This window comes from Chiroxiphia lanceolata, chromosome 3 (genome assembly GCF_009829145.1).
Source record: "Chiroxiphia lanceolata isolate bChiLan1 chromosome 3, bChiLan1.pri, whole genome shotgun sequence".
NCBI lineage: Eukaryota > Metazoa > Chordata > Aves > Passeriformes > Pipridae > Chiroxiphia > Chiroxiphia lanceolata.
The window spans coordinates 54875267-54899603 of NC_045639.1; the positions used below are offsets into that span (position 1 = coordinate 54875267).

A 24337-nucleotide genomic window follows, 5' to 3' on the forward strand; every position below is an offset into this window, starting at 1 on the left:
AAGCTGATAATTTTATCAATCTCTCTGTTATTGAAGGTACTGACTGTCTCTTTTTCCAGCAAAATAAATGAGTCCTCACTTTGAATTATCAAAGCTTTGTGGGTGCTTGAAGCATTTTGCTTAGTTATACTGTTGAAGTCACAAATATCTAAAGATATACAGAAGATAAACCTGCAGGGAGAAATATGTTTTGTTTAGTTCCTTTGATTAGACCAACTGATATAATTAAAGAGGTTAAAAAAATGGCAAACTAAAACACAACAGCCGTTGTGCATCCTTCAATGCTGGAGAGACAGTGCCCTCTTTTGGTTTGAAAATACAGCATAACTGAAGTGTTCACTGGAAAGTAAGTTTAACTGAAAAAAAAAAACATGGTACAGTGAAATTTTCTCATGTTATAGACTAAAATAACCCAGAGGGTGACATCAGTATGCTTTTTATTAATTTTTGGTAGCTTCTACCTAAAGAATAAGATCAATATTTTCATAAAAGTGGTATATTACCTTTAATGACTAATAAATTTAAAATCTAAGATAGTAAATATTACTTACTAATAATAGAGCATGAATAATGGAGTCCTGATTGAAAGCTGTAATATTGATGAGCTTACTATTATTTCTATCACCACTGAGGTCTACTACTTTTATGTAAGCGATGTTACAGTTAATGTTATAGTTAATGCCATCTTTAGCAAAACATGGATTATGTGCTGCCTAATAATTAGGAATTATTAGTAATTAAAGATACTCCAGATAATTTCAGTTGGTCATTTGTAACATGCTTTTAGCCATTTTTCATGTTTGTGATCACCTGGGAACAAACTAGAGTTTTATGAGTCTTCATTCTTTGTGCCTGATGAAGCACTTGCTCCTTGGTGTTCTTTACACCATGTGGCTGCTCACCTGAGGAATGTGACATGGTTGTTATTTCCCTGCAGGAATAGTCTTAACAGAGGGTTTTGCTCATGTTTGTGAGCTAGTCAAACATTTTTATGGGTGTTCAGGTCTCTCGTAAGAAAAGTGAGAGGAATTTTTCATGAGATGCATGTGCCTGCTCTTACAGACATTTCTAAGCTTTCCTTAGTGTTTGAGTTTTGTGGCTGAAGTGTGTTTTAGTGCAGTGGGCCGGTGCACTACCTGCCTCTTGGACATCAGGAGGCTGAGAGCACTTAGCAACCTGTAGGAATGGGCCTGTTAGCATCTGTATGTGATTGTCCTTAGCATTTGTGAAGAGTTAGTCTGAATGTGTCACCCGTGAGAGGTGAAATCACCATAGTCTGTGACACAGGAGAAACTTGTGTTGCTTGGCATGTATGCTAATGCATTAGGTGGGAATTGATTTCACTCCTGACTTATATGTGCATGAGTTTCTGTAAATACAGGCCAGTTCCTGAAAGGCACTGATTTTAAAAAGTGTTATATTGGCATTAGTAACTGCTGTTGTTGCTAAATGACCTTTGGATTTTTTTTCCTCCTTCACAGGCAGACATGAAACAGTTGGTGCAAAGCTCTTGAAATCTTATCAGAAACTGAGGTAATACTCAAAAGGACAAACGGTCCTAGGACACTGAGAATTTGTATAGGTGATATATTTTATGTTATAAACTAGCCAACAGTTTGTATTTTTTTATTATGAAAAACAAAATTCAACACTTTTGGAGTACAAATGACAAAAACGTAGAAAAATTTTCACTTTTATCTGCCAGCAATCCATAGAAAAGATCTCAAGTACAACAGAGTACTATGTTTAGAGTCAGTGTCTTCCTTGAAATGAAGGAACATCCATTATTTTTATGTGCTTATATTTTTTACATAACTGTTTATACCATTATCTGTTAAATTTGCACAATACTTTTAAATAATCATAGATGAACACTATTTACTAGTTGTCATAATAGCACCATTATTGATTCAATGGGAGATATTGCTGATATGACAGTTTTAGAATAAATAGTAGACAGGAAGGTCTGTATTCAATTAGACATTTCTACTAACCAAACTTTTAAAAAGTAAAAAGTCTAATTTACAGTGAATAAATACTTTGACTAGAGACTAAAGCTTGCCCATACTTAAGTTATTACCAGTGACATATAATGAACAGTCTGCTTAAACTGTATGGTATTAAAGTAACCGTCTTCCTTAAAACACTATACCCAACCACAACAACAAAAAGAACCATCAAAAATAAAACTAACGAACCAAACCCCCTCCTCCCTCCAAAATCCCACTTAAAGTAAGATATATAGAGATGGTCTCAATTTATTATAATTATCTGGCTAGGCATAGCTGCATAAGACAGAAACTTATAGTCAGCTAGATAAGATCCTAACCAGAGCTTGCTTTTACGTAGATGTGGTAAAACTAAAAGAGAATAAAAAAGGAAGTTTACCAGCTGCCTTGAGATCTGTGATTGTGCTGTGATAACAGAATCAGTCAGATAACAGATTCTTTTTCACAGACCAGCACTATTTACCACAGATGGAATGGCAGGAATGTTGTAAAGGTCCTCTAACAGCTCTGGACTCAGGCAAGGAAGGATCCTTTCATTATTGTAAATAAAGATGACTATTTTCTGAAAACATTTCTGCAATAGAAATGAGGTGTGTTATACAGGAATTGTGTTTTAGAACTCAAAACACAGATTGTAATACTGCCAGCTGTATAGAAGTTTAGGGAGTCTGTCCTAAATTAGGTCTTCCTGGTAGTTCTAATTCAATAATTTTACCTAGATCAGCCCACAGTTAAGAAGATAGAAAGGTAGACCTAATTTTTAAGAACAGGTAACAAACCTGTGCTGCAACCCTTAAAGACACAGGATGTCAACTCAGATTTTTATAGAGTACAGGAAAGACCATATAATAAAGATACTGTGCATGGACATGGTTTATTTATCCATCTATTGGCATAATATATTAAATGTTGTTAACTGTTAATCTCTTCTAGTAAAATTTCTGTCGTACCTCCAACTCCACCTCCTTTCACAGAATCAACAGCAGGGATCGATGTGATGGTAAATGTACGTATCCACAAAATATACATACTTATACTCACCTCGTAGAGTTTCATTCATGTGTAAATGCCAGCCACAGAAACATAGTAAACAACAACTGCTATAACATCACACTGCCATATAAATGATGCCTTATGTTCTTTGTCATTATTTTTATGCTGTGTTGGTACTAGGAGAGAAAGATTAGAGGCTATGAGGGCTGTTTTCAATTAGTTTTCAGTTTTTGAGGGAAGTGTTCAACCACTCTTCTTGACACTGGAATACTGCATATGGTTTTTAGTGCCTCACTATTGGAAGACTGGACTGGGATCTCCTGAGCTCCCCTCAAACCTGAAGGGGATCCCATGTTCCTAAGATATTCAATAGTTATTTATAAAATGACCATTTCATGTGTTACTTTCATTATTGAGTGAAGAACAGTGAATTTGATGGTTGCCTTTGCATTACAGTTTCTAGTGGACAGAATAGTAGGACATGGCTCAGAACGCATAGAAGTTGCACTGAATTAATATTGCAGTTCATTTTGGACTGGATCCTCAGGTCTGTTTTTTAAGCCCATTGCAGTTCTGTAAACAGTCTTATGTGCATACCTGGAGTTTGACAAAACTTTGATTCAGAGGCGCAGGAACATCTGTAATAGATAAAAGTATTAACTACATTACAACAAAGTGTAATTAGCTGTATTTATGAAATTACTGTGTGATCTTCCTACAAGGAGTTCCACTTAAATGTCAAAGACTATGGAACTGGAAAGATTACTTTCCATCTTCAACAGCTGACAGTTTTCAACTATGCCTGTGTATGTCCTCAGATATATTTTTCTACAGAAGTGAGCAAAGGGCTGCAGCCTTACCATCTGATATAATCATAGAAACTTTAAAATGACAAATGTTGTGTTTTCTTACTCATGGCATCTCCCATTTGCAGGAACTTGGAGAGTCTAAAAGGTTTAATAAATCTGTGGAAAACTTGTTTTTGTCTCTCACAACACACATAAAAAGTAAGTAGCTTTCACTGTTTTGTCATTCTATAGTAATGAAGTCAAATGTTTCAATTTTTTGGACACGGTGTTGGCCAAGAAATAGTTATAAAACAAGGATATTGAGTAATGGCTGATATGATTAATGCTAAGGCTACGCCAACCTGAAAAATAATATAGTAAATCTAATTCTCCTTCAGTATTCTGCTAGTTTTTAAATTTGCTGATTATATCAACCCAGAATGGCTTTCCTGTAAAGATGGAAAAGACTGTAGTATACAATCTTTAAGTTTACCAGGTTTTCAGATGGCAGTGTATTTAACTCATGTTAGCACCGAGTAATAACCAATTTCTGCTGTATTGATCTTCATATTTCCTGTCTGACTGAACCACAACTGACTGTCAAAGAGTCTGTTATTTAATGGAAGTAGAGTTTAATATTTTCGTTTACTGGCAGTTTTCATGAGGACTAACTTCCTCTTTCTCAGTCTGTCTAGTTGAGTGGGTTTTTTGCAGTGCATATTTCTAGGTGCCGTCCAGTCCTAACAACTCCTCTTTCATTCTGATACTTTTGGTTCCTTCCATTCTCTTATGCTGCTTGTTCCTTGGGCTGCAGACTGTGTGTGCACCTCTAAGACTAACTACACTAGGGACAGCCAGGCTGTGTGAAAAACAAAGGCATCAATGACCGGAGGAAAACCACTTCTGAGCCTTAGGAAGATTACAGAGGCTTGCAAATTTGCATGTATTTGAACAAACCTTAATATTTTCGTACTGGCTTCAACTTACACAACCCCACATGTGAGACCAGACCTGAATAAAAATGGCTTTAGTGCCTTTCCCCCTAACCTCTTGCCTTACCTCTTGTTTGGTCTTTCCTTTAGCTTCTTCTACCCACCCTAATGGCCTGTTTTCCTTTAACTATGCAAATTCAATGTTGCATCTGCGTGAACACATATTAAAGCCATGCAGAGACACAGTGACTGTTGTTCCACACAGAAAAATATAGGGTAGCATAGGACACTATTACTGGAAGCAGATAGATGAGGCAGCACTGAACTGGGTGCAAAGTAATTTATCCAGCTTTCTGATAGTTTGAAGCCTGGTCATATCCCCTGGTAAAGACTGTCAGGACTGCAGCAAGCTAATTTATTAGTTCACTACTACCAAATGGAAGATCCTCCTCCACTCACATCTTTTTCTTCTTTCCCTATTTCTAGCCTTATGCTACTGTGACTTGAATTAGCACTGGTGTTTCTGGACCCCTCTGGAAACTGGTTTAGCTAATTTTAAGGGCATAACATTAACCTGGATAAAACATATAGATACTTTTCTGCTGTTTTAGTGAGTTCAATAGGCTCAAGGTAGGATATATGTGTTGGAACATGTACAGTGGAGGGTACCATGTGGTCAGGAGCCAGGGATTGAGGAGGGAAGAGCAGTGGTTGAAGAGGGAGACGGCAGCTAGTTGTTAGATCAGCTCAGCTGTGTAAGAAACCCCATGCAGGTGATATCATCCTCAGTTAGAGTAGAGCGGTTCAATTTGTGAGAAAATAACAGGCTATTGCAATCACTGAAGTCAATAATTAAAAAGCATTGGAAATCGTACAAAGAGAAAGAATTGGATTTCTTAAGAAACCAGCTTTTTCAGACAATATGGCCTCCAGCGAAGCCTGGTGCTGTGCTGATAAAAGATTTTGGTCACGTGTGTCTAAAGTTAGTACTCTGTATCTTATCTAGATAAAAATGTCCTGGTTTGCAGAGGTATTTAATACATCCCGCTCCTGTGCACTGAAGTAAATAAACACAGAGAACTTTGTTATGCCTCTGATTCTATCACTGGAGCTGGTGTGTGTGTGTGAGAGCAGTGGGAACAAAGGATTAGCACGTGAAGCACAGAATGGCCATTGTACAGTCTGCTCTTTACGCTGTTACCTCCTGTTCCAGTGTGGCTTGGCAGCAACAGGAGATTGTAATCCAATGGTTGCCATTTGGTGAATGTAGAATGAGTTACTGGCTGTAGTTTTATTTGCAGTAAAAAGCCACCCTTGGCTCTAGAGATAGTGTCCATCTTTGCTGACGTTTGGGTAGAGAAGCCAAAGGAGGAATAGATATGAAAACTGAACATTCATGTTTCTCACAATAACCTGTTCTGTAACCTGTTCATTTTAGGAGAGTGTGAGGCAAGCTGGTGTTTCTGCTTTGACTGCTGCTCAAGATATTCAGATTGTATCTATTCCATTAGAACTCTCACTCTCTTTTATGATCTCCGATTTCACTGTGTATTTTAAAAATCGGGTTTCATTTACGGGGGTGGCTTAATTGAGCCTGCATTTGAATAGGTCACATGGTTCCTTAATGATGTACAAAGAGTACAGTAAACATCTGAGGACTGATTGCTGCTAAGAACAAAACTACCCCAGAGTGTCTTTTAAAAATCACACTTGAGTCCCATTGTTTTTCAATACCATCACTGTCATATTGTCTACTGTGTGAGAGGTTTCTCCACAGAGGTTCATGTTGTGAGAAAAGTATTTATTTCTTCTGTATGAATTAAACATATGATAGTCTCTCATGAAGAATTAATAACTTTTAAGTGGTACATGAAATAGCTATCTGGGATTAGCAACAAAGTGTCTGCAGCTAAACCTGCTATTTTCAACTTCAGAAATCATGGATGAGCGCTGCCCTTCCCTTTCAGTGAAATTCTGAATGTACCCTGAGGAATAAGAAGTGAAAAGTGGTGCATTAAATGTCCAATTGTCCTGTAGATTTATTTGACAATAAACTAGATGTTACTGAAGCGCTAATTCAATAAGGTACTTAAGTACAGCTAAGCTTATCCGTATGAGTAATGTTATTGAAGTCAATGAGGGCTAGTCATGTTCTTAAAATTATATGTGGTTTGGGAACAGAGTATGTAAATATCTCTCCTTTCATACATATTTTGGATAAATTTCTAAATATTTTCCAATGTGCTCTGCTTTCTGATTTTTGTTGTCATATTACTTTATGTTGTTATAATGATCTTGCTTTTATCCTGAGCCAAACCAAACCACTTTACAAATCAAACTATACATACGGGCTTTAGTAGCTATTTCTGCAAGGAAACTGTATTTGATGGCAGTAGTTCTGATGATAGGCAACAAAGAGTATAATTTCCAGTTGAAATAGCAGGAAAGATTTAGGCAGGAAAAGTATAAATATATAAAATGTGACAAGCACTTGTCTTCCCATCTGTTTCTTACTCTTAGGAGATCAACACTAAAGTTGCAGGATAAAAGTTTGAAAGCTACAGAATTAGCCTATAAATCTACAGGATTGCCTGCAAAGTTTGTTGTAGTGACTTTTCTCTTTATTTTCACTGCAGAAATCTCAAAGTCTCAGAATGACATGACTGACAGATGTGTCCTAACCACAGACTTTGGGAGGAATGTGGAAAGAAGGTGGCAAAGAAGGAGCCAGTCTGACACTGCCATCAACATTACAAGCAAGGTATCCATATTATTATACACTGTCTCGAACTGTAAGAGCTGTTTCATGAATGAAATATATTTGTGAGAGCAATGACTTATACAGTGGAATTTTACTTTTATTGTATGAACAGAGCTTAGCTGATGTTCAATGACCATGATCAGAACTCCGATTCTCCACAGGGTTTTTGACAGAGTCTGCACAATTGATTTCAGTCCAAAGTTGAAATGTTAGACTGAGATTTTTACAAAGACCCTCATATAGAGAGGGAGGGGATGGGTCATTTTGCTCTCAAGTGTTCACAGGCTCTCTTGAGGCTGATTTGATGTCTGCTCTATGTGATTGTTGAGCTGCAGGGATGTACTCTGTCTTGCCCTCTTCCTGCCCCTTTTGCTGCTGAACAGGACCAAGCTATGACCATCCCAAAACCATCCTGGCAATCTTTGAGCATTTTTTTACTTGGCAGGGAGAAAACATTGCTGTTAGTTGCTGTGCAACTTCCCCTTTCCTTTTGCTTTGGTTACAGTCTCTAACTTTCAGTGTTTTCTTGAGAAGTTTGAGAAAAATCCAGTCATCTGTTTTCCCACAAATTGCGCAGGGCTGAAGATGATGTCACGCTTCTGCTTTAAAGTTACACTGAAGATTTTGTTTTGTACGCTTTGAGCTCTCAAGTGACTGAACTTTGTCCACACTCAGTTTTCCACATAGTGGGTACTTACTGAATTGCCTTGTTCATCTGAATGAGGTAAATGTGGTCTGCTAAGTGCCTGAATTAGATGCTGAGAAAAGCTCTTGCTTTGGGCCAGACCTCCTGGCACACATTACTCACAGCTCCCTTGGTGCACATTGTTCACTTTCCTCTGAAGTGTCAGGTGCTGTTAAATGGAAGAGACAGGATGTCAAACTGCATGGACTGGTAGTCTGAATTGGCCCAGCAAGGTCTGTGAACTCTGTGAAATTAGTTCTGGTATTTTTGTATTAAATTAAATTATGAACAGAATTGGCGACAGCAGTGCTGGAGTGCTGCTTTCATTGTGGCAAGCTGCATTTCAGTGTTAACTTTATTCCACAGGCAGAACATTGCTCTCATAATGCATTGAAAAGCATCGGAGTTGGAGATAATGTGGATTTCAACTATGCTACATCACACACTGATCACAAAAAATCTGTCATGTTTAAAAGATGGATATGGACTCTTTGGCTTGAGAATGTATTAGTAGAAGATCCAAATTATTTATGTGGGGTTTTAATCGCCCATTTAAAGATTTAGGACTTAATTTATATCCACACTTTGCATTGCAGGTTTTGAAAGATAGATTTCAATGTTGTTTGTGTGCCAGAGCACTATTTCTCTGAGCCAGGAACCTTTTGTAGACTATCCTTAAACTAGAATTTTAATTTTACTAGAATTACTGTTGATTTTTTTTTTTTGTAAACGTAATTTTTGACATTTTAGTTTTTTTCATGTTGAAGGAAATTTTACTCTTCTCTTCCCACACTTATATGATGACTTTTTGTATTGTTACTGTGAGTTTAAAAACTACTTTTAGTTTCTGTCAATGGCACTATTCATTATTCTTCAATTTATTTTTTTTCTTTCCCATCTTTGTTTTCCTTTAGTAAGGGTAGCTGTTTATATCCCTACTAGAACTACACCTTAAGTTATGGGACAGAGCATATTTTAAATTACACTTGCAAAGCAACTAATTACATTTATAATGAAATATGATGTAGAAATCTTACTTGTTGTGATTTCCACACCAGAGAGAACTTTTCATTATCAGAGACTGAATCAAAACAGTGGATTTTTCCCCCTGGAAAGTGTGTATTTTTCTCTTGGGAATGACTGTAAAGTAATAGCTGAATGTGCAGTATATAAAACTGGGGCACTACTTCAGTCTCAAGAACATTATCTGTTTCTTAGATAAGTTTTCTAAATTTGTGATGTGTTCAGAGCTTGATTCTTTCAGACTAAAGTTTAAAGATATTATATTTAACCTCAGTATTAGTGAGAAAACTCCAATGCAATAGCAAAAACCACCAGCCAGTGTAAAATCTGGATTTGGGAAGTTAATTGAATAGTGTTTTCAAGGGCCTCTTGTCATCAGAATCTCTAAGTTTATTAAGGGAACTGCAATTACACCTGCCTTCCTGGGGGAACAAGCAAGCATGTGCAACGTGTGGAAGCTGTTTGTGGTGCATTGGTAGCTGTGGGATACCTCTCCTGTGACATTAGAGCTGGGCTACGGGGGAGTCTGGCTTGTGCGACCTGATGCCAAGTTTAGCACCGGTAGTTATGGTACCTTGTCAGTCACTTGTTGTCTGTATTACACAACCAAAGTCTTCCTGATACAAGTAGAAGCTAAAACTCAGTGTGTAGTAGGCTGTTGTGTTCAGCAAGTTAAATCTGTGGTGGTTTAGGTTTTATAAGGCAGGAGGCAATTTCTGTGCTGGGAAATACACTATTTTGGTTTTGTTTGGGGTTTTTGAGACTATATTCTCAATGCATTTTCTGTCTCTTTTCGTCTCACAAGGGAACATAATTCTTACATCTCTTCTTAAGGTCAGGCAGTTACTACACATAACAGTATCTGCGTGTCATCATAACAGCATAATGGTTAGGATTTTGCACATCCTGTTTTTTTTCAGAAGTAATCTCAATATATTATCTCATCTGTTGTCCTCATTCTTTAGTGCTTTCTGCTGACTGTGCAGTAGGGGCTCTCAGGTTTGTTAAGTATATATTACCTGTTTCTTTTATACAAAAAAGTACCAATTCTTTTTGTTGATTTTAGTCAGATTGTATTCTTTCAGGTAACTTCTGTTACACAGTTTGAAAAAGAAATTATTTTCTTATATCCTAACCGTATAAAATTTCTCACCTCACTCTTTTTGGACCCACTGAGCTGTGAACATGTTTTTCATAGATTGTATTATCCAGGGAAAGTGGTGTGCCGGAATGAGCTAAAATCTAATTTCAGCATATTTCTAGCCATATGTATTAATCTTTTGGCACTTCTTTCTATTAAATGTTGTTCTGCATAACAGAGGTGGCTGAAGAAAAATCTCCAGGAGTTTTGCTATATCTATCTATCTATCTCAATTTTTCTCAAATTATCAGAGTTTTCATGGAAAAATTGGAAAGGTGAATGGACATAGTCAAAGTAAAGTCAAGAACACCTTAGAAATTTAAGCTTTTTCTATAAACAAAGTTAAATATGAACTTGTCTTTTTCTATTTTCAAGTCCCTTTCAACGTACATTCATTCTTGCATAGGTAAACATGGGCATGTGTCATACATATTGCAAAATACTATTTTTCATTTCCTGGAGGCAAGATTATTGTTTTTCTTCCAAAATTACTGTTTTGTTAAGGGTTAATAAGGCCTTTTATTAGTATATTACTACTTTTGGTGTATTATTAGTAGTCTGTTGTTAATAATTGCTGTGGTAGTGATCACTACATTAGCTAGTGGTATGCTGATTTTAGAAAATTATTAATATAGTGAATGTACTACTAGCTGGAAGGAGAGAGTTATAAATCAACATTTAAGTTACTACATTATCTTTGAAAGTGTGCCACCTGCATGACCTTGATCAGAGTCAACTGTAGCTATTTACTGCATTTTCTTTTGATAGCTTTCCTGAAGGAACCAGGACATTTTCTTTATCTTAAAAGAAACTACTTTCTGAATTTCTTACAGATGAAAAGTACACCCAGTCTGCAACTGCTCATCACTGGGGCCCAAAATGACAGTGAAATTCCGACAGAAAGTAGTTGCAAGGAGGAAGAAGACATAACAACCAGTCCCACAAGCGATACAGTTTTCTGTGATGGCAGAAAACATGTAAGTTAAAGGATGAAAGACATAGAACAGGTGCTTAAAGGGAACAAATATAAAAGCTTGTGCAAAATGTTGGTGTATTTTAGATTATATTACAAAATGAAGGAAGAATTTTATTTGAGTTTGTATCTGATGAAAGACTGACTGCCTTTGGCATGGTCCTCATAGTAACACTGTGAACTTTCTGAAGCATAAGCCAAATCAAATTAATAATGGATAATTGATAGGTGGATACATCGATTAATAATTTATAGAGTGGCTTCTTCTGAATTTTGCAAATGCAACTAACATTCTTCCCAATTTGTATTAAGGTTGGGATTATGAACATAGTACTTTCTAATCTAATAGTTAGCTTTTTCTCTTCAAGCTTCATTTAACAGAAGGGTTTTGTCAGTCTGCAAGAACCGTGTATTGCAAATGTCAGTGGAAATTCAAATGTCAGAGTGTCAGTGAATGAAGAGGAAACTGACAGTGATGGAAGCCAGGGGAGCAGTTCATAGGCTTAGGGCACGATATTGAATCATCCTCTGATAGATGGCATTTTGAATACTGCAGATGACAGAGAGGGAAGCTGGTTATAAATGAATTCAGCACATGCTTTAAAGCCCCTATGATTAACTGTGGAAGCTAATTTCTATGTATTAGTGACAAGGTTAAGCAGGGTGAAGTATCCAAAGAATTCATGACTGACCTTGTAAAATGATTTAGGGAATCAAAATTAAACCAGCCTGCTGGGTTTACAGAGAAGTATAAACACACACAGGGACCTTGGTGCTCTCTGACAGTTTACTGCACTGTGGAGTCTGAGGTGTTAAGCTGACAAATGGGTAATAACTTGTGGATTACATTTCTGATGCTATAGACCATTTGAACTGGTCTATAAATGGTTCGGGCTTAAAAACGTAATATTTTCTACTATCTTATAAGAGAGGACAAATTCCATTAAGCTTCTCTTTATGGATAAGTGCTGGATGTTGAAGGCCACTCCATAAAAATGTATCTTCCAAAATATCAGATGGCATTGCTTCTAGTCATGCCACCAGAAGTACAATACATGAAGTCATTGCTAAATCCCTGTTCGCTGAACAAAAAGGATGATGACTTCTACATTGAATGTATGTGACACCCGAGCAGGTAGGAGAGGTGTGGTGATATTCAGTCCAGAACACCTATCCAGCCTTTCTAAATAAATAAGGTGTTCTGTAGAATAAATATTAGGGACTTTCGCAGAACCTTTTTTTAAGACATGAGCTAAGACAAAACTCTTTGTATTCCGTTACCATAAAGGATTTTGGTGGAAAATAATAATTTTCTGGTCAAGTGAATAAAAATATGTCAGTGAGTGAAAGAGCAGAGCAAAACAAAGCTGCAAAGGAGATTGATTACACTGATACACATCTTATGGAGGGAGCAAGATTACATGCAACAAACATCAGGTCAAAAAAGTCCTGACACTTCTTTTGACTTCCTCAGCAAGCACTTGGCCCTTCTTTTGTCATGTATGTGTGTTACTTAGAGTTTATAAGATAGAGTAGATAGGTGCTTAAATCTAATGGATCTGTTGGTGTGAATTGAGTATTTGGCATGCTGCACAAATGAAGAAAAGTATCTACATGGAAGAGAGATATGATCTTATAAACCCTACTCTGCAATCTTAGCTGCTGGGTTGTGCAATTCAGAACTCCTTGGTTAACCAGTCCTGTGTGGGTTGGTGTTTATTTTCAGAGGGAGGAGTGATCTAACACAGATATCTTAGCAATCTAGGGCAATGTTGCTGTGAGACTAATCACAACAACAATTGTCTTCATGACAAACGCAATGTAAAAAATTCCTAGGGCTCACCTTAAAGAATATCATTAAAAATGAATGGAGACCAAACTATTTTTAGTTGATACGTTGTTACAGTGAAGGCTACATAGCACCATAAAGTTACATGTCTGGGCTGGGCCACAGAAAGCATTATAGTCTCTTCCTTCTTTGCCCTGTCATGGCTTCTGTAGTGCTGGACGCAAGTGGTTTTTATATATGTGGATGGACAGCATCCAAACCTTTGCCCCAAAGGTGAAAGTAGATTGAAAGGAGAACAAGGTGAACTAGGAGACATCTTCTCTTTGCACCAGAATACAACAACAGGAAGTCTTCCTATTTTAATCTTTCCTGAATGGTCTGCAGTACGAAGTGTGCAATTTCTATGTGGAATTGAGGCATCTTGTAAAGTATTTATGGAATGTGCAGGCCCCTTTTGTTTCCTTTAATACACGACAGAAATTAATGTCTCAGTGGTGTACTCTGCTGTGTGCTATGTACTAAAAGGAGTCTAATTCCATGTTTTGTACATTCTTAGATTTCAGAGGTTTTTTTCAATCCCTTTCAGACCCTTACCCAATTTTCTCATGGGAAGCGACATAGCAGTTTTATTCGAAGACAATTTCTAGATCTAGAAGTTACTTAACAAAGCAATTTCCTAGCCTAGACAGCTTTGCCCTAGAACAGGACAAAGCAGTAGTTATTGCAATTACAGTCATAATTTTCAGGGCTGTTATGGAAGCAATGGAATGTTTTATACAGGTTACCTTACATTTTGTGATTTGCAGTAGCTTTACAGTAATGTCTATAAAGATACTGACTATTAAAGGAAATAAATGTTTGGTCCTGTTTGATCTGAAATTCATTTTCCCCAATGTTTGTCTTTTCTTAGGGAAGTTTGTTTAGTCTTAACAGCACTTGCACTGAATCTGGCAATTTTGGCAAAGCTAATGTCACAGGAGAAATAGAGTTTGCCTTAAGATACATCTTCAGAGCTTACATCTTGGAAGTTTGCATCAAGGGATGCAAGAACCTGGCTTACGGAGAAGAGAAGAAGAAAAAGTGTAACCCGTAAGTATTTTGCAGAGAAGGAGAAAAAACCTAAGGAAAATATTCTGGTTTTTTGAGATATTTACGCATGTTGTGATTGAAATGGATTGATATATGATGGTATGCCATATTGGCACTTTCAGAACCTCCAACATACGTACCAGCCCTTTGTACATATACACACTGGAAGACAAATACGTTTCATACCAATGCTTATTCCATTCTTACAATTTTCTGCTAGGAATTGTCCCTTTCCCTTCTTGTGAGCAAACAGTTGGGTATCTATGTTGCTGATGAGTACCTTTGGACCTCAAGAATAGCTGTTCAGATTTTAGTTCTTAAGTTGTGCCCAGAAAATTCATATGTAAGTGGCTGAAACATGAGATGACCTGTTCCTAATATGTCTGCTGACTCACTGTGGGTCACTGGATGATTGCTATACTACTTGGGTGCTTTTATCTTCTGTAATAAGAGTAGAAATTTCAGATGCTGCAGTGGATCTTAAAGTCTAAGGCTGCTTAATAATTATGTATCATTGTAAGAAGAAATATTTACTTCTGTAGATAAAATATGCCATAGAAATTTTTGCTGGACAGTTAAGCCTTGGTGATTTATCTCTCTATTGCTTAACAATGCTCTCTGACCATGCAGCAACCACCGATAGAAAATCAACAGGTAGAATACCTAACTACCTGTTCTTGTCCCTGCTGTCACACTGTGTTTGAGCACTTGAGTGACCATGTTGGAACTGAGGACTTGCAGTCACCTTCACCCAGAAGGTCGAGGGCTTTTGCGCATCTTGCAGAGAATATTCATAAAGACAAGCTTGATGATGAGCAGCGCCTTGCTGGAACAGCAGCTTGTGGAGCAGGACAATTTGGGAGCTCTTCAGAAGTGGGTCAAGGTTCTTTAAGTCCCCTGGTAATTAAGCCAGGCAAACAATTACAGGAAGGCTGAAAGGCAATGTGAGAAGCGTTGTGTAGTAAACCTTATGTTCTGTTGGCACATATTTATATATTTCTGTTGGTTTCCAAACCAACAGAAAAATTATAGTATACTTGCTTAACATGCTTGCTGAAAAGTAGACTTTTAACTGATGTTTAAAACCTGTTGAATTACTCAGCTTATTTGCTGTTTTGAAGTCTAACTGGCTACATTTTAATTAAATTGATTTGGGGTCATAGAAAAAGAGACTAAAACTTCTAGGACTTGTGTATTTTAGAAAGTAGTTTTATCTATGGATAAGTTCAGAAAAAATAGGGAAAATGTGTAAGTTTTGCAACTATGATATGAGGTATAGCTGATTTTTATTTACCCAGCAAGTTAATCAAAAGGCTGTTTTAGAATTGGTTTAAATCATAATATGTGAAATATATACAACAAACACAGTTTAAAAATATTTAGTATTAAGTAAACAATCACTCCTTTCCCTGACAAGCCGTGAGCACTCTCTATGGCTAAAACTTCTAAGTTTTGAAGCCATAACCCAATTACAGCCCACTGAATTGATAGTAATGAGAATATTTAGGTATTAGTGTTCACTTGACCTACACATGAGACACTTTGGGTAGGAATCATTACTGCTGGATTTTAGTGCAACTCAGCTTCCAGAAACTTTTTTTACTGGTTTTCCTTGAATCAATGTTAGGGCAATTTTGACCACTTTTAGACAATCTCCCATTTTCATTCTAGTGGCTGTTAGAACAATTAGCATTTTTAAGACTTATGAATTATTATGTATTATTTATGTGATAATACCTTTTTTGCTACATGGTACCCAGTGTTGTGAAGACAAGATATTTTCTTTATGAACAAGCAGCAGTGATCCTAAAGTTGATTGAGTTTATTTTTTTTCTTTGAGCACATAATATGCTGTTTGTTTTCATCATAAAACTGTCACTAAACCTGGAAGGTGATTTCTTTAGGGGCTATTTTATCAGAGGCCAAGAGTACAAAGCCAGAAGATTCCTATTCAGATCCTAATCCTTTCTGAGTTACAATGGAATTGAAACACATTAGCAGAATGATAGACAGGGTTCCTTATAGTCTATCTGCTTTTACCGAGAAAAGATATAAATCACATTTTGCCGTTTTGTTGATGGAAAGTTACAAAGTCAATAAAATTGTTTAAGAAATAAGAAAAACTCCTCTCATCTAATTGTTTTCTCCCTGCCCCTTCTGATAATTTTCAATGTATCTTTCTTTCTCTATATAAGGTATGTTAAGGTTTATTTACTTCCTGATAAATCTCCTTGGAGTAAGCGAAAGACAGCTGTCAAAAAGAGCACAGTGGATCCAGAGTTCAATGAGACTTTGAAGGTACGGTTTGCAACTGTGTTACTGCTAAGTGTACTGTGTTGCTGCTAAGTGTGCTTTTCTATGGTACAATCCTGCAAGTTCTGAATCGACTTGATAGGGCAAATTTAGGAGTCACTGACAATAATAATTTTAAAAATTATGTTTTTTCAGTCCAAATAAGAGAAAATGCTTTTGGAGTTGCAACAGTACATGGCAAACCATTAGAAGAGTCTGCTTTTGTCCAAGAGAGCACTTTTAATGAATACCAGTGTTGTTCTGAGTTACCTTGTGGCAAAAGCAAAGTGTCTTCCATAGACATGGGTTTTCGTACGTTCAGGAACTGAATTCAGCGAAAATGGTCAAAAGTGCATAGCCCTATTACAGGTGAACTACATCATGCCACTGAGATCCAACTTGGTGGGATTCAGCTGCAAGTTAAGGCACCTGCATTTAGAGGGAGCTGCATGTGTGAGAGCTGTGCAAGTGCTCCTGGGAATCACTGGAGCCCAGGGTGGTTCAGGGTGATTAGCCACAGAGCCTACACCCAGGTTCTGATTCAACAGCCTAAATATGGATAGCGATTTCCTTGCCTCTCCATTGCCTTCAGCTTTCAGTGCAGGTCACCTATGGGCTGGGTATCATGTTTGCCAGTCTCATGTGGGTATATTAGATACACACATACCGTATACCATGCGGTATATTAGATACCCAAAAATGTCTCAAAGGGCTCTAACTATGTTTGGGGATCAAGGCTTTAATTAGTGATCACCTGAGTTACTTCCTTACCCCTGCTGACTGCATTAAGTAGATGTCCACTGAACAGGATGGGAGTTTCAGAACCATCATTAGATGTCTTAATCTTGAACTGGCCTCCAGAGCAGCCAAATTCTGCTGGGAGCATCAACAGAAATATAAAAAAAAACCCCAACCCCCAACAAAAACCAAACCAAACCAAAAAAAGAAACAAACAAATCAAAAAACCAAACAAATGAAAAAAAATCCTAACCCAGAAAAAATGGTCAAGAATTATTTAAAGTTCTGAATTAATAATCAAAATCTTTAGCAAGGCAGGTCAAGGTATTCCTGGAATGTTGATATATATTTGAATGAGCATTATTTAGCATTTAAATTGTGGGGTAATATGCAGATTGCAAAGCACACGCAGACATCATGGTTCATATCTGCCTTCAGCCATGCTGTGCCTGGGCTTCCTGTAAGCAGGTCATGATCGTGGGCTGCATTCATCCTGTGTACTGCTCTGTAAATGCTGTTTATCTTTCTAGTACAAGATTGAATACTCCCAGCTGCGAAGTCGGCAACTTCAGATCTCTGTGTGGCATGCAGGAGCACTCAAATACAGGGTGTTTTTGGGGGAAGTAGTGATTCCACTGGCAGCATGGAATTTTGAAGAGGACTCAATGCAGTTATTTGACTGGTATCAACTCAAACCCAAGGTGATTCTTAGTTTTTAATTGTATTTTAAGAGCAAGATGCTGTAAAGGCTATGAAAAACATCACACTTCTGAGATCATTGAGGGAAAAATGCTGTCAATCCAGCCCATTAGTAAGATGTGTCACAAACACAAATAAGCTCTGAGAAGGATGTGTAAGAGAATGATTGCAGTAATGCAAACTTCTGTATGTCCCTTTCTTAAGCTTGAAAAGCCTGAAGATGATCTTACCCAGTACAGCGGTGAACTCCTCTTGTCTGCAAGACTCTTGGTACCAGCCCAGTATAAAAATTTCCAGTTTGAAGGTATAAAATGTTTCAGCATTCATAGAGGTCTTTTCCAGTGTAAATGGTTCTATGACTCTGTGAATCCCTTGGCTAGAAAAGAATTGAGATCAATGAAGGACTGGCAATGTGTCCATGTAATATTCCTGTATGGGATTTTTAACAGCTACAGCAAATGGTGCTTTTTGGTGTTTTAATTTTTTCTTTTCCAAATGACCCCAAAGTTATCAGCTTGCTTTCTTCAATTCTTCCTCCCTGTGCAGGCCTGTGTATTGGGGTCTCTGCTTTGTACCTAGAGCTGTGAGAGGAGCAGTATCACACCATGGGTTTGGCTGTTTCTCCTGCTTCTGACCGTTCCAGAGAAATGTTTCTGTGGGTACTGTCCTGTGTTGACATTTCACAAACACAGCAGAAAGCTTTATCTTTGGGACAGAAATCACAAAGCAGCCTGCTAGTCATTGCTTGGTTTTCTTTGTGTGAATCATACAATGTAGAAACATGTTAGAATCTTTCAAATATTCCTAGTACAGCCTTATGACTCCTTATCTGAGTAGTACCACTTAGGCATTCCCCTACTTATAGCAGCATCTTAAACTATGAGCTGAACTGACTGGGCATTTCATGTGATAAGGGCTCTCTTTTTCAGGAAACAAAGACCAAGGAGTTCCCAACTACCAGCTTCAGATTATGATATTTGGGGCTAAGAACTTGCCCATGCTGAGACCTGCTGGAGTGTTGAACTCCTTTGTTAAAGGGTATGTATGAGACCTAACACTACAACTAGGAAATGTCACGTGTTCCATGCAAATGTATGTATTAACATGTTTTCATCAGCAGACTGCATTTGAAACTGCCATCGTCTACACTTAGACTTCCTTGTAATGGCTTCATTTGAGTGCCTGCAGAACAGCAGCAGTTTGCAGAGTGGTGACAGGTCCCACCTGCCCTCTTGGTCTTGAAATTTAGAATTTAATGATGTAATTAAAACTTAGAGTTCACTAGTTTAAGTATGTGCTTTTAGATCCGCTAAAAGGAGAGGAAAAAAATGTGCAAACAAATACAGTATTGTCATTCCTAGTTTCAGCTTTTGCAGAATTAAGTAAAGCTTGGGATACATTGAAAACTTTTATCCTCTTCATTCCAGACGTTTTGAAAGAGAAGGGACTGAATTTTTCTTCAGTATGCTGAGTAGCTTGTATGTGGGATCATTTTACTTTCCTGTTGTCAGGCATCAGATGCCATTAGAAATATGATACTGGGGTAAACTTGCATCTCATAACACTATTTTACCTGCTGTGGCACCTATCTTTGGTGAAATGGGTGAGCATTTTAGCTACCGAAAGACAGGTTTTAGGCAGTATTGAATAACAGCACGTGGAGTAAAGACTCCTTCAGCAGACAGTGACGGCGAAGTTAAAGCAGACCAGAAGAGCCTACTTGCATCCACATTAATGACAAGCAGGAGAAGGTGCAAGTCCCAAAATAAACACACTAGCACCATGTTCTATTTTGTACTTAAGCTAAACTTTTTTGCTCTTTAAGGTAAAACAAAGGGCCTTAGTTGATTATTGCAAATGCTCTGTTTTCTTGTTGAGAAATCAGTAACTTTGCTGAACTCTTATTTTTTTGGGAAAGTTGTCTTATCCTTCCAAACCAAGCAGAGGTAAGGCAAAAGTCTCCTGTCCTGAAGAAAGAAGCCTATCCTCAGTGGAAACACTTGTTTGTCTTTGATGGTGTGACGCCAGCTCAGCTACAGCAATCATGTCTACACTTGACTGTCTGGGACAAGTCAACTTTCAGCTCAAGTGATCGATTCCTAGGAGGAGCCAAGCTCGGTACAAGTAAGTACTTTACCACTAGAAGTTGAAGGTAATTTGGGGAAAAGGTCTTTTAGTTTACATCCTAAACAACAATAATTATACTATGCTATTTATTACCTGCTATCATGTGCCTATACATGCAGTCCCAGCCTCTGTCATAAGCAACTTGCAGTCTTGGGCTTTGATCCTGCAAGAACTGATGCATGTGCTTTAGTTCAGGTCTGTGGGGAACCTCAAGGTTTTCAGTGGAAAGTTCCAGGAAAGCTATTTGTTGACGTGGTGACTGTTGAGGTCAGAGCCATGCTAAGACAAGCACAGAGCTCTCTGTATTTTTAGACTTATTCCCTTAACTGCTTTTTATGAATTGGCTAATTTTAAATGATTTCTCATCAAAAGAAAGCACAAGAACTAAAGATCTAGTAGACTCCAACCTTGCTTATGTTCGTGATTATTATTTTACATCCACAAAGCAATCCAATCAATGAAATACAGAAGGTGAAACTTGCTCAGAAGGGGCTACTGCATGTGAGTTTTGGGCTCTGTTCTAACATAATAGCAAACTAATTTTCTGAAGGCTGAGAAATGTTTGAGAAACATCTGAAAAATCCTCTGCTTGCTAAATAGGCTCTGTTTCCCTGGTAGTTGAGCAGGGAAGCATTATCATAGAATCACAGGATCATAAAATCAGCCGGGTTGGATCTCACCTCTGAGATCATCGAGTCCAACTCTTATCACTTGAAGGCTGACCAACAGAGTCTCCTAGCCCCATCCTCCCTGAGAGTAAGTGCTGTGGTTTCAGCATTTGAGATGAAAGGCTCAAAAAAGATTGAGGCTCAGTCATGTTGTTTGGGTATCAGTATGCACTTTAGAGGAGTATTATCACTAGTGATAAGTCAGTATTTTGCAGGCTTCCTCATGAACTTTTTCTGATTATCTGACCCAGCATTTTCCTTTCTGCTAGAGCAGGGGCTACCGGCTTGTAAGTGATCCAAGCCCTAAGCCTAGTAATGCACTGAAGGTACTGGAGATGAAGTGAAGCAGGAGATTTTGCACCATTCAGCTATTAATACTGTGCACACTTGTTCCTCTGCTTCTAGTCATACAACCAAAAACTTTTTATTTGCTGCAAGCAGAGATCTTCAGAGAGAGTAAATAATACTTCAAAAGTATAAACACAGTTTATTGCAATTAGTGCCTTAGGAGCTACAGAGCAGCTGAAATTACTGTTATTTTGTTAACCAGTCCAAGTGGGCCTAAAGCTGGGTAAGGCTTAGTGAAAAGTAACTGACCTTTCCTTTTGCTTTCTTGCAGAGGAACTGTTTGGCTCTACAGACCTTGTTTCTCAGTCAGTGCTCCAATGGCAAGAAGTGCTCTGCAACCCAAACAAGTGGATGGACTTTACACTTGTACTGCATTCAAATAAGGAAAACTTTAAATCGTGAGAAATTATCACACAACTTTTCCTTCCCCATTTGTGATATTTTAAACTTCCCCAGACTTCGGGTCTGGGGAAAGGCATGATGCAAATGCATCCACTCTGGCTTTTGGGGAATAGACATGTATTTGAAAGTGTGTGACATTCTGAATGTTTTATTTCTTAAAAAGTAAAGGCTTTAACTTGTGTCTCTAGCTGGAGTATAAGGTTAATATTGTTTCTTCAGGAGTTACAGTCTCAGTTTGAGATGCATTATGCTGACAAAGCAACAGTAGCCAGACACTATGCAGTTTTCCATTTCTGGGCATAGCCAAACTCTCATTGTTTAGTCACAGCTAGGAATACTTCTCAGAGAAAATAACTGTTACAGGAGGAAAGTTATGTGCTTTCACTCTGAGGTTAATGTTTTATACACAGAACTGAAAACTACCTTATCTTTGCTTGCTGCAAAGGGGAGATGCTAATAACTGCTTCAGAATTATCTACACTGCCACTATTATTTCACATGCCACTAAAAAGCATTGGCCTGTAGCCACATCTGTCAAATGTGTGCTGCATCACGGGGCTTAGAAAGTTAAGGTACAAATTCTCCCTCAGTAGGAGTATGGGACAACAGCTGATAGACTAAGTGTGGGTGTAATAAGTTCCTTCTTATCTGCCACTGTAAGACAGCTTTAACAAGTCTGATCCATAGGGTGTACAGCACGTGACAAGAATTTAGCTCACTTTATCATTTATTCATGTGTACTGGTGGAAATGCAAGCTTAGGCCAAACTACTGTGGCAATTTGCCTTGCCTCGGATGTAGTGTTACAGTCAGCAGAAACTTCATATATAGAACTGTAACTAGTGCTGCTGTGTTATACATTTGTTACTGCAAGTATTGCCCTTTCTTCCTTTATAGGTCAGTGTGGCTTTTAAGGATTTAAGATTTAAAGACACAAGGACTAACAGGCTAAGCTGAGGAACTAAAAGAGCAGTAGTACACCTTATATAGAACACACCCCACACAAGAAACACTTGACTCCACATCCTTTGTTACTTTGCAGATCTTTTATTTAGATGTTTGCTGCTGCAAATAAAAAAAACCCCACACAAGATTCTACTCACGTATAATGCAGCATAGATATTGTAAATGGCAGAGAAGAGGTGACAACATACTGTATCTCACTTTCTAACAGATTTTCAAGGAAAGGGGGAGAGTGGGGAAAGAATGGTCACAGAAATGCTCTCTACTAGAGAGAATTCAACTGTGATATAAACAAGCAGTCCCTTCATCTTTGGAGTCTGAAACTTTAAATCAAACATTTAAAAAAATTAGAAAATTTGTTAGAAAAATAGGTGCAGTAAAATTGTATATACTGGATCATGTGTACATATAACAGTTTTCATTAAGTAAAAAAATGATCTTTACAAATAATGCTTTATAGTAAATAATCAGCTGCACTGTATCAGACTACAGTGCTGTTTAGGCATTTTTACAGACGCAAGTCTTATTAAATCTGAAAAGTAACAAAATATACAGAGCAAAACTATTTCCCTTTAAACTAGTACTGCAATCCACATGTTGCATGTTTTTATATATATATATATAAATACTACACTATAACTGATCAGTAATGAAGTTGGAATGCAAACACAGTAGCGTATTTGGATTCCAACAGAGTATTTGCTACTTGTTATGTGAAGAGGATATGAGTGTCCCTTTGCCACACTTCTGAGCCATCACTGCAGAAATTCTCCAGTTGAGAACAGTAACCAGAAAACGCCTAATTTCTACACAAAGTAGTTCTGAGGTGTTGTCAGTTCTTTTGTGTGTGGGGGTGGGCTGGGGAGGGGGAACACGGGCATCAAGACCAAGGAAAAAACAGGGCGTACAAGCACATGTGCAAGGTTGTACACACTCAGGTGCTTGCAAATCCTGAGTTCCAGAACCTGTCTTCTCAACTGCTGGACTTCACACTGTAACTAATAATACAAAGACGTATGGCACAAAATTCACCCACAGATGCTTATTTTTTAGACCAGGCTGAATCCAGCACCTGCACAGGACATGTATCTTCAACTAGAAGCACAGCCTGTTAAAATTTGTCTTGCTTAAAGAGAGATGTGACATAAGGCCTTTTGGCACTAAGCAAAGGCATGAGCAAGTTACCAGGATCAGTGGTACAATAAGTTTTTAACTATATCAAATTTCAGAGAAGGTACAGGATAAATGGGAGATTTAAACACTTCTGGGTTTAGAGAACATTTGTTAAGTGTCATACAGTGATGTCTCCTCAGGAAAAAAAAAACAACAACAAACCAAAAAACCAACACAACAAAAAACCCCAAAATAAGAACACAGCATTAAGATCTGCCTTTCCCACAGTCCTGTCTTCTTACAAGCATTGTTACATTGCCTCAAACTCATCGATTCTCTGCTTGGTGTTGCCTTGCCGGATCTGCCGCAGCGTCTTGTACTTGTCACGTCCCTGTCGCATGTTTTCTGAGTGGATAATGTCGTTTTGGGTCCTCTTATTTTCATCTCTAGCCTGGGCCAGCTCGTCTGTCAGTGCCTGCAATATGAAGAACATTAAATACAGGTTATTTGTAAGAACCTTGCAGCTCATGACAGTTCTTTGGTGAGAGCTGACAGTTGACAGATGACTGGACAGATCAGTGACATGGATACAACATATGCTTTCCATAAACACTATGGATGATTTAAGCAACCTCAAAGCTTCAGCAATGAGAGCAATCTTTATATACCTTGTCTTTATTTCAAACTGCCTACAGGAACTGTAAACAAAGAGAAACTATCATACTCTGTGCGTATAACCAAGTGGTTAAACGATGTTTTCCAGGAAAGATTGTTTCAATTACTCTGCCTCCCCCAAACATCATCT

At 37.8% G+C, this 24337-nt stretch overlaps 2 protein-coding genes across 9 annotated transcripts in view; one reads left to right on the forward strand and one right to left on the reverse strand.

The window, feature by feature from the left end:
* The window catches only part of SYTL3 (synaptotagmin like 3), a 33438-nt gene extending 10945 nt beyond the window's left edge, over positions 1-22493 (forward strand). For 6 of the 7 annotated variants that reach the window (XM_032682454.1, XM_032682452.1, XM_032682456.1 and 3 more), the window contains 12 exons: positions 1482-1533; positions 2943-3015; positions 3937-4009; positions 7359-7483; positions 11166-11309; positions 14005-14183; positions 16379-16481; positions 17744-17914; positions 18117-18216; positions 18842-18950; positions 19831-20036; positions 21327-22493. In XM_032682454.1, coding sequence (XP_032538345.1) covers positions 1482-1533; positions 2943-3015; positions 3937-4009; positions 7359-7483; positions 11166-11309; positions 14005-14183; positions 16379-16481; positions 17744-17914; positions 18117-18216; positions 18842-18950; positions 19831-20036; positions 21327-21457 — 1466 coding nt within the window. In that variant the 3' untranslated portion in view covers positions 21458-22493. Of the gene's footprint in view, positions 1-1481; positions 1534-2942; positions 3016-3936; positions 4010-7358; positions 7484-11165; positions 11310-14004; positions 14184-16378; positions 16482-17743; positions 17915-18116; positions 18217-18841; positions 18951-19830; positions 20037-20976 lie in introns of all 7 variants that reach the window. The other variant, XM_032682458.1, reaches the window with a different exon arrangement.
* EZR (ezrin) overlaps positions 22484-24337 on the reverse strand; it is a 37053-nt gene continuing 35199 nt past the window's right edge. For both annotated transcript variants that reach the window (XM_032682459.1, XM_032682460.1), the window contains one exon: positions 22484-24007. In XM_032682459.1, the coding sequence (XP_032538350.1) occupies positions 23843-24007 (165 nt within the window). In that variant the 3' untranslated portion in view covers positions 22484-23842. The remainder of the gene's footprint in view (positions 24008-24337) is intronic.